At 42.2% G+C, this 10,687-nt stretch overlaps 1 protein-coding gene across 10 annotated transcripts in view; it reads left to right on the top strand.

The window, feature by feature from the left end:
- LOC137888054 (ELKS/Rab6-interacting/CAST family member 1-like) overlaps positions 1-10,687 on the top strand; it is a 113,213-nt gene that overhangs the window by 64,141 nt on the left and 38,385 nt on the right. For all 10 annotated transcript variants that reach the window (XR_011105098.1, XR_011105097.1, XR_011105096.1 and 7 more), the window contains one exon: positions 1-114. This exon is cut by the window's left edge and continues 47 nt beyond it. Coding sequence is in view for 7 of the 10 variants with exons in the window: in XM_068731340.1 (XP_068587441.1) it covers positions 1-114 (114 nt within the window). In the remaining 3 variants the exon portion in view is untranslated. The remainder of the gene's footprint in view (positions 115-10,687) is intronic.

Below are 10,687 nucleotides of genomic sequence, written 5' to 3'. Positions count from 1 at the left end.
GGTGATGAAGGCCAAGCTGTCATCAACTCAGCTCTCACTGGCCGAGAAGGAAGGTCACCTGACCGCCCTGCGGGCTGAGAGGCGGAAGCACCTGGAGGAGGTCCTGGAGATGAAGTAAGACACACACATTTTATTACTTCTATTTATGTTAACATGTTTAACAGCTGACACCTATGTCATCTGTCATGTTTCCAAAGACACAAACACACCGCTTTTTTTCAGAGGTGCGTTTGATTTAAAAACACTCGTGTAATATGAAAATAAACGGCTCTGTGTGTGTATGTGTACGAAATTGAATGGCAATCCATCCAATAGTTGTTGAGATATTTCAGTCTGGGCCAACAACAACTTTTACAATGTTTCTACTTCCTTGTATTGTCTCGTCCTCACTTACTGTATTAAGCAGATGGCATATCAATCAACATATACAGAATGAAGTCTGACCTTTAACGCTTCCCCCGAAATTAGCAACTCTTATGATATCTCCAGTACTTTCCCATGCTGCCTCAGTGTTCCAGGAAGGTGGTCACTGGTCACATTGACATGCTCTTCAACCGACACCTCATCAACTCCCTTTTTCCTCTTCCTGTCTTTACCTCTCTCTCTCCCTCTTCTTTCTACTTTTATCTCCTCCCTCTTTCGCTCACCACTTTAAAGCCATAGAAGTAAGTAGTGTGTTAATGCAGTAACCATGTACCGCTGTCGAAGCCCTTTATGTGATTGATTACATACACAGATGCACGCACACACTTGTGGTAATTTTAATTTGCAGTTTGAGGAGTCCAGCAGTCCGAAGGTTCCCTGTATTTTCTGCTGTTTCACATCCTCACTGAGACCTTACAACGAGGTCTAATTTAGTGGAACGACGCTTTGGGCTGAAATAGAAGCCAAGGAGAATGTCCGTGTTAGCATGTCCTACCCGTTTATACACGCTGTGGGACTATCTTTTACTGTGGCATGATGGGAAAATGAGGGCATGCTCTGTGATTTAGCTTTCCTGCCCTCCGTCCTCGGCGTTTTCTACCAACGTTGCATTTCTTTGTTTTTGAGAGAGAGAGAGAGAGACACACAAGAGCGCGCGTGTGTGTGTGTGTGTGTGTGTGTGTGTGTGTGTGTCCAGCAGTCCGTCCATTCACAGGCCAGGTGAGCAAGTTATAGGCCGTTTTATCACCACAGTTATGACCCGTGTGATTATTACAAGCATCAGCGCATCAGAATGCGTGGCCTTGTTTTTGTATGTGAATTTGCATGTGGGAGTGCGCACGTGTGCAAGCACGCTATGATTGATTTATTGACGTCTGACTTGTCCAGCGTTCCTTTTAAGAAAATACAGGCGTTAAGATGAATATTTATGTAACCGGCTCACACATGCATCCTTCCTCACACACACACAGACACTCATATACACACATGTATAATTAGATTTAACAGACTCCAGTGGGAATGTTTCAATCTGCGTTATCATTTAACTTCACTGTCCCAATATGCTCATGTGTGAGTGTATGTGTGTAAATCCGTTGTGGTTAACATCACTACCCAACTCTGAAATGCGGTGAGACCGTGTGTTTCCATACACAGATCAAACCTACTGTCCAGAGAGAGACCAAATATTTACTCTGCCAATCGTCTCTGGTGTTTGTGTAGATACACGACTGCACTTCATATGTTCCGTCCATTTTTATGACGTATGCGTTCACTATGTGATTGCAAATTATTTATTTGACACTTAGTTGTTTAGTAATGCAGCACTTCTACATACGTAGAAGCACATTTCAGCTAATGTTTGTGTATAATCGTAAAGTGGCTAAATGGAGTACAAAAGGCAGCTTTTTTAAGTCCCTCTTTGACATGCACTTGTTGTACCATTAATGTTATCTTTATTCATTTTGGGGGAAGTTTTACTGACCTGTGAAATTATGCATTTGTATCACATAATTGTACATAAATAAACACATTTATTTTTTCCTTCAGTTTAAAACATAAAATCTCCTTAAAGAAGAATGTGTTACTCCCTCTGCTCAAACAGTATTTTTTTTTTGGGAGATATTATTTATTTATTGTTGGCCAGCAGCCAAAGTTTGCCTTTTGACACTTCCACACTATTTATTGTTTCTGTCTGTATACTGGTGGTATTCTGATCAAAATCAGCTCCAGTTTTCTTACCCAGAACACACTGCAGATGCTTATACAGAATTGTTGCATTCATGTGATTTTTGACAACTTACTGCCTTTGCATAATACATGATATTTTTCCGGCTGCAGTAAGATGTTCTTCACACATATTTGGGATATAGCGTATTGTTGTGTCTGCTCTCTCTCAGTGAGACGTTTTTTCAGGTAGCTGCTAGATGTCTTGCTTGTGAGTAATGTGCATGATGCCACCGCTCATATTTTTCACCAGACATTAGGGTTTGGTCAGCAAATACGTCATTTGCTTCTGGCTTTCCCTCACATGTAAAACATGAGATGTTTAAGGTGGCTGCGTTCTGTGTGTCATATATCTCAGTGTATTGCACATGAAACTGTCTCTGCGCACGCAAGCTGCCGTAACTCTTCCAGGTTTGATGTCTGACTTGTTGCCCAGTTCTACATCGGTGTAAGGTTTACTGTTACTGTAAGACATGATATATGATACGGCATGTTTCAGAGGTTTCTTTGGACGGACATGGAATATATTAACACACATTCACACTCTCACTCCCATGAAGAAATATGTCGCTTTCTCGCCCTCTCCGTTTCCTTCCTTTCCTTCTCTCATTGCTTTGTACACACACACACACACACACACACACACACACACACACAGTCTATCTATCTTTGTGCCGTAGTTTTCACCAGCTGGTTGTATATGTCTTCTTTACTCAGACACTCTGCTAACCTTGAGTCCCTGATGTATATTTGTGTGTGTGTGTGTGTGTGTGTGTGTGTGTGTGTGTGTGTGTGTGTGTGTGTGCCCAAGAACATACTGTAGTATTCATACAGAAATAAAGAATCAACATTGTTATATTTAATGCACATTAAACTACAAACATGTAAATACGCACCGATAGCATGTAAATACTCCTGCATGGACACACACACACACACACACTAATATACACTAAATCCAGGGACAGAATACACACAAACTGAACTACACACGGATACACACATCTGCCCTGCTGGGCGCCAACATGCATCTTTCCCGCTGATAAATTATGTGCAGCGACCTTCCCATGTACACACACACTCGTAAAACACACAGAGACATGTTTTCTTTGTGATATACGTTAAATATGCACATGCTCGTTTTCTTCCCAGCCTTATGTGGTCTTGTGGTCATGTGTGTTGTCATGTGTTTGGAGCATGCAGGTGTGTGTGTGTGTGTGTGTGTGTGTGTGTGTGTGTGTGTGTGTGTGTGTGTGTGTGTGTGTGTGTGTGTGTGTGTGTGTGTGTGTGTGTGTGTGTGTGTGTGTGTGTGTGCGCGCGCGCAGCCAGCTGGAGGAATGTGCTGACAGTGTGTGTGTAACAGCAGGGTAATGGGTCTGAAATCCCAATCTGGCTGAATTAAAGCCTATTTTACTCTGTGCTGTTCTGCTCTACTGACTTTTTAAACACATCTCTCTCTCTCTCTCTCTCTCTCTCTCTCTCTCTCTCTCTCTCTCTCTCTCTCTCTCTCTCTGACTCTTTTGCTCTCCTCACAGCACACACATGCATGTCTCTCCGGTACAGGTGAATTTAAGACTTGCATGCAGAAGATTTTCTTTGGCTTTGGGAGAGTATTTTGTTAGAGAAGAGAGCTTTCTTAAACTTTGGGATGTAGGTTGTAGTCTGGTCAATTTCATTTAAAGCCCAAACTCTCAAACCTGCCTCAAACGGCTTTTCAATGTGTACTGCACCATCAATCCTTAGACCTTAGATTTGGATAAAGAAAAACTCTTTTTAGTTTTTATCACGGTGATGATTGCTTAAAACATTACATCACAGAACATGTTTGAAACATCGAGAACAGTTGGAAACTCATGGTTTATTGTAAATATTGCAAGAATAATGATTGCAGTTGCAGCAGCTTTTCCCAAATAGTAGTTTGTAACCTTGTCATGTAGCTTTTTCTTAGAGATGCATGCAGTTCAGGGTTCAGATTGGCTATTAATGTGTCAAAGTGTACAGTGACTATGTTATGCAAATGTTTGGAAGATATCTTCAAATATTACAGAAGTTGAACTAATTATTGTTAAGTTAGGCAGTTTCACTTTTAATAGTCTTACATTTATATCACGTAAAGCAGCAGAATGTGATTCATTTATTTGAAAAGAAGGTATTGAGAGGACGGATGTGGAGGATAGGAGAGGAGAAGGCACAAAACAAGAAGAAACGAGTGCAAAACTGACAAAACGAGGAGAAGAAACAAGAGTAAAGAGGTCAGGGCAAGAGTTATAAATCTGTTTTTGGGGGGAGGGGGGCAGGAGGAGGAGGATAATAAAATGAAAGAAAAGAAGCAGAAATGTTTTTATGGCAGAGAGAAAAGGAGGGAAAGCAAAGAGGAGAAAGACAGCTGTCCAACAACAACTGAGTGGAGCCAACGAATCTGCGTGATATCCCGAAGAAATTATATTACCTCCTCTCCCGTCCCGCTCGCTCCTTCCGCTCATCCATCAATCTTTCAGACTGCGATATATATTGAATATATAACCACTTAGGTTATGTCCTCCTCCCCCTGCATTCACGCAGTGTTCTTCACACTACGCACTAATTTATTGGTCATTGTTTTTACTATCCTACCAGAGCTATGCATGTAACGTTTTTATGAACATTAAAATCACAATTCATCTGTTGCAGCGAATGCTCCGACGTATAAAATGGTCGAGACGCTGATTTCTGTTTATTTGCAAGGTTGTTAGGGAGATTGCTAACGTTAATGATGCTTAAAAAGGCCATTCATTACCAAAGAAAACACAGAAGCGTCACAATGAACAGACTCTGCTGTGGAGAAAGAAGTCCCGGCGATGCACTTGACAATTGTATTGGCAATGCACATGGTCAAGGCTTCCAGCAACGGGGAACAAAGTGAGTCCCATTACTTTTGTTTCCTTCAGTAGGGAAATAAAATATTATATTTTAGTTGGAATCTCTGTGTGGGGGAGGCCGCCTCAGACTGTGACAAATCAGGTACTGGCTTGTGAGTCATTGAAAATGCCAAAATCGATTGAGATTTGCTGGAACGGGATGTTCTATTTGCCCAAAAGAAGCATTTAGCATCTAGAATGAGGACACTTTAAGTCTGTTTACACACAAACACCCTGTTTTTGCACCACATGTACAACTATACTAGAAAGAGAGTCTGTAGGAACACCAATTTGCTGCGCTGTCTTCAGCCTCCTGCAGTGAGAGCCTTGGCTGATACCTCAAGGTGAACACTATAAATTAAATTTATTTCTCCTTTGCTGCTCTGTTCTTTGTTTTATCTCCCACCCAGCCTCCGTCTAACCCTCAAACCTCTCCATGCACCCCTTCCGCCATCCCTCCCTTCATTCCTGCCGTCCCTCCTTTTACCTCCTTTTCACATCTTATTCTTTGCATCTCTTCTGCCTCTTTCCACCCATCTCTCCATTCTGAGCCTACGTCTGTCTGGAAACGCAATTATCCTCTGATTTTTGACTGTCTGGCAGGCCGTATCTCTCACTGTCGTCACTGTTGTCACTACATACTGAAACTAATCAATGGTGTGTGTGCGTGTGTGGGTGTGTGTGTTTTTGCGTCCCTCTATTTGTCTGCATGCAGTCAAAGATCTTATTTTCAACAGAACAACAGCTCTGCTCCTCACAGCCGGAAAGCCATCACTAACAGTATGACTGCACGTGTAAAAGACACACACACACACACACACACACACACACATGGCAGATATCCCATCACTAACATAAGGAGTGCACCCATCACTAACATAAGGAGTGCATGTTGCCTTCAGAAATAAGACACATACATACACACAGTCACTTACAAAACCAGATGAGACAGCATGACTGCTTAGATGCTTTCTCTCACAGAGAAACATTTGGAGATGTATACGCACACACACATGCACACACGCATTCACAATACATCCTCCCACACAAATGCATGTGCACATGCTTATGGCAGCGCACCAGAGATAGGCACTTTGATCCCCCAGAAATGAGATTAATCCACAGTGTGCCAGAACAATTCTGTGTGTGTGTGTGTGTGTGTGTGTGTGTGTGTGTGTGTGTGTGTGTGTGTGTGTGTGTGTGTGTGTGTGTGTGTGTGTGTGTGTGTATGGGTGTGTGTATTTGTTGTGCGTTGAGTGTGTATGACAGAGATGTTGAGAGCTTAGTCTGACAAAAAAGGGGCACGCCGTTTTGACACCGAGCCTTACAAGCTCAAATCAGGGCGCCTTGCTCTCCGTCTCCCTCTCTTCTCTCCATTGTTCTTGCCTTTCTTGCCCTCTTCTCTCCAACTCTGGCTGTCTTCGTCTTTACTTTTTCGATTCTTCCTTCTCCCTTGTGAAAGCCTAAAAAAGAGATTGAATCGGGGAAAATAGAAGCAATAAAAGATGTGCCTCAGTTAGAAGTTGTATTCAAATAACAGGGTTTTTCTGAAAGTCTCTGAAGCCTTGCAAACCAGTGATCTTCAGCTGAATATACAGCAGAGAAAAAAGAGAGTCTCCTTTTTATGGTGCTGACTCGTCTCTATAGTAACTTCTATTCTTATTGCCATATTTTATGTGTAATCTGTTCATGTATTGCAGGACTCTCTATTACACTAATTAAAAACATTGAGTAAGAAGAGGAAAAATGAGGGGGTTTAAAACAAGCACAGGGAGCCAAGAACAAGAGCAAAATGACCCGAAAGACGGGAGAGAACCCAACTCATCAGAACAAAAAGAAACAAGTGGCAAGAGAGAATAAAGGGAAACAGGATGCGGCAAAACCTGAACTCGCCTGTTGTCCTCAGCTGATTACAGGTTGCGAGTGCCAGGCCATCATTAAACGGCAATGAAAGAGGGAGAGGGAGCGATGAAGAGGGAAAACTTATCAAAAAGTAGAAAACTAAACATGCATTCTTTTTTTCAAAGCCTCTGATTATATATTATGAATGCCAAACAATTACATTGATATTCCTGAAATAATAAAACTGGAGTACACCGATGAGGAGCACAGATTGGCTTGTTTAACTTACTCTGAGAGGAAAGAAAGACGCAGATTTATAACTCAACGACTCTGTTTAATCACAGATGTAAATTACTGCACAACTACAATGTACATAATGCATTTCCATTTTAAAACTTCATCCTCCTTAATGGGAGAGTTGGCTCACAGCGAGGCATTCAAGTCAGAGGATACACGCAGTGGACAAAGAAACTGAGCACATAAACATACAAGAGATGGATTATGTTTCATCTAAGTTCTGATCATTTAGTCAAAGAATGCAGCTGGCTGAGGTGGAATTTGGTGGATCAATAATAGCAAAATGCAACAAATGAAAACAGACTTAGCGAATAAATCATGATGTACATGAAGCATGTGACTTTGACGTCCACTGAGGCTGAAGAGACGAAAAAAAGCAGCAGACAAAAACATCAGATCTGTTTGGACCAATGAGAAGACTGTAACCTTCCTCTAATTATTACATGAAACACATTTCGTATTCACATTACAGTAGATGAAAACACAATAATTTGCATTTTCTTTTGCAGATTCTTTTGGTTGAAAAGCTGCAATAGTAGCAGGCAAGAGGCCATCAATAGAACAAATGGGGATTCCGTTGCAAACCTTTGGACAGTCTCAACTGAGTTTGAAGTTGCTTTTTAAGTCACTTAAACATTTCTGAGCACTTTGACCAACAGGCAGTGGAGTAGCACTGTAACACAGGGAGTATCCATAGATTGCCAGAAACATATCTGTCACTCTCACATTGTCAAATAAAGCAAAAATGTTTTTAACAATCGTCTTTCATAGACATTTGGGAGGGGCAGGTGTCCGTTCCTGTGGCTGGTTAGTGTTACGGGAGTGAGTTTGTGCCGACAGATTGTAAGCAGATGTCTTGGTCTTTGTAGCGCAGCGTAGAAATGGATTTACTGTAAAGAACCTCAGTGAGACAAAGCTGCATCTTTAGTCACACTTCTCCGAGTGTGCGTGTGTGTGTGTGCGTGTGTGTGTGTGTGTGTGTGTGTGTGTGTGTGTGTGTGTGTGGTCCCATGGAAAGAGCAAGCTCCCGCAGACCATGGATAATGCATTTTTACACCTTTCTTATTAGTCACAGTGTGTGTGTGTGTGTGTGTGTGTGTGTGTGTGTGTGTGTGTGTGTGTGTGTGTGTGTGTGTGTGTGTGTGAGTGAGAGAGAAAATCAGAGAAAGAGAGAGGCGAGGGAGTGAGTGTTTTTTAAGAGAAAAAAGGGAGTGAGAAATAGAGGAAATGTGTCGAGAACAGATCCTCATTCTGTCATGCAGCAGTCCCACCTGCCCTCCTCTCTCTCCCTCTTACTGCCTTTGTCTCTCTGCCTCCCCTCACCGTGACTTCCTCCCTCCCCTCCATTCCTCTCCCTCTCTCCCCCTTCACGTCTCTTTGATTTGTTTTCCCTCCAAATCCTCCAGTTATTTTATTCCCTTCCCTGTCAATGCTGTTTTTTTTTTCTATGTGTGTGTGTGTTAGTGTGTGTAAGCCTTCTCGCTGTCTTTCTTTAAGCCTCTCTGATGTACAACAGCTCCTTGAGGGGAGCTTTTCTTTCCCTCTCAAACACACACACACACACACACACACACTTATCCTATGCACCAGTTTTAACCCATTTTCCTAACACTCTCTTTCTCTCTCTTTCGCTTTTTCTGATTCTCTCTGATGGCCTCTCGTCCCATCTTCTCCCTCCATACTAAATCATTCATATCTAGTGTCTCTGACCCACTTCCACTATAGTTTAAGACACACACACACACACACACACACACACACACACACACACACACAGCTTTCAAAAAGATCTCGCCAACGATCCTTCTGTGTGTTATTGTACATTATACAGTCAGCTATTTTAATCTAAGTAGTGTCAGTCAAAGATAAAACAAGGTTTCTATCAAATCAGGACCTGTTCACCGTTCTGACAGTAACACATTTCATTCATAGACGTTTGACCCAGGACAGATTGGTGCAGTGTTTTGGGGGAGAGTTCCAGAGGGAGAAGGCTCTCCTCAGGTCCAGGGTTTGGTCATGTGTGGTGGAGACATGAGGTGGCCCTCAGAGGGGTCCAGGCTGCGGCGAACTTTTCACTTTCTTAAAGTGTTAATAAACAAGTAAACTTTCCAGATCAGAAAGCACATTTTGGTTTTTGGCGTTGAATAAAAGCCTTGAGGGCATTCTTTACTGTAATTCCTGATAATCATTTTTATCATTATTCTACATTTTCAACCTACTATTATCTCTTTGATGTGTTTGGCTTAATGCAGCCCTCGAGAGCAATTTCAAAGTTGTGAATGCACATAACAACTGCGGTAGGTGTCGATCATTTTCTCTAATAACTTCTGTTATAATCCAGTGAAGTGAAACTTTGTGTTGGCGCGTTTGCAGGAGAGAGAGCTGCAGTAAATGGTTTACTATAAACCAAGGCTTTATTGGCTGTCTTTGCTTTGATGCTGCACACATGGCAGGCCAGCACTAACAAATGTTTCATAAAACCTGCTCTGATGTGTGCATTCATTGCCCTGTGTTTTCTCTTGTAGGGCCATAAACCAGTAAGTGTGTGTGTGTGTGTGTGTGTGTGTGTGTGTGTAGGTGTGTACTCAAAGTGGAGAATCTACTCCATGTGTACATAGGTTATATGTTATATATATGTTTTATATACGGTATTTAGTGTTTTCAGTGTGTGCGTATTAAAGGGTGGGTAAAACATTAAAGAGAGGCCTCTAGCTTAAATTTGTTCTTTGCTCTGTTTCTTACTTTACTCTCTTCTTTCTCTCTTCTCAATATTTTGAGCTGTGAGGCAAAGCAGCAGTTTACACCTCAGATGTGTGTGTGTGTGTGTGTGTGTGTGTGTGTGTGTGTGTGTGTGTGTGTGTGTGTGTGAGAGAGAGTGAGTCAGCTAGGAGCAGATGAGAATAGGGGCCCCAGTGCTCGCTGGCTGTCTGCCCCAGGACAGAAGCTGTCAGCTGGGAGAGAAATACTACTCTGCAGGGCCCCACTCTGGAGACTCAGAAACTAAACTAGTAGCTGTGTGTGTGTGTGTGTGTGTGTGTGTGTGTGTGTGTGTGTGTGTGTGTGTGTGTGTGTGTGTGTGTGTGTGTGTGTGTGTGAGAGAGACAGAGAGTGGGAAAAGTGAGAGAAATAGAAGGGGGATAAAGAAAGAGAGAGAGAGACTTAAAGAAAGGCAAAGACAGAAGGAGGAATTAAAAATGGATTAATTGTATATCCCTGCGTACAAGTAGATTATGCACAGTCATGAACACTAGTCACAGAGGTGTGTGTGTGTGTGTGTGTATGTGTGTGTGTGTGTGTGTGTGTGTGTGTGTGTGTGTGTGTGTGTGTGTGTGAGGTCTGTCAGCCACCTGATTATCTGGCAAAAAAAACAACAGAAAGGAAAAGAAAGAGAGGGTTTTAGGAGAAAGACATAAAATAAAATAAGAAGTTTCCAGCAGATTTCTTCCATCCATCTTTCTATACTCCTTTGTGTGTGTGTGTGTGTGTGTGTGTGTGTGTGTGTG

Source organism: Cebidichthys violaceus, unplaced genomic scaffold, assembly GCF_023349555.1.
Source record: "Cebidichthys violaceus isolate CVI_PGR_0920_01 unplaced genomic scaffold, fCebVio1.0.p SCAF_51, whole genome shotgun sequence".
In the NCBI taxonomy this organism is placed as follows: domain Eukaryota; kingdom Metazoa; phylum Chordata; class Actinopteri; order Perciformes; family Stichaeidae; genus Cebidichthys; species Cebidichthys violaceus.
The sequence above is the reverse complement of the archived record's forward strand: the minus strand, read 5'-3'. Positions and strand labels throughout refer to the sequence as shown.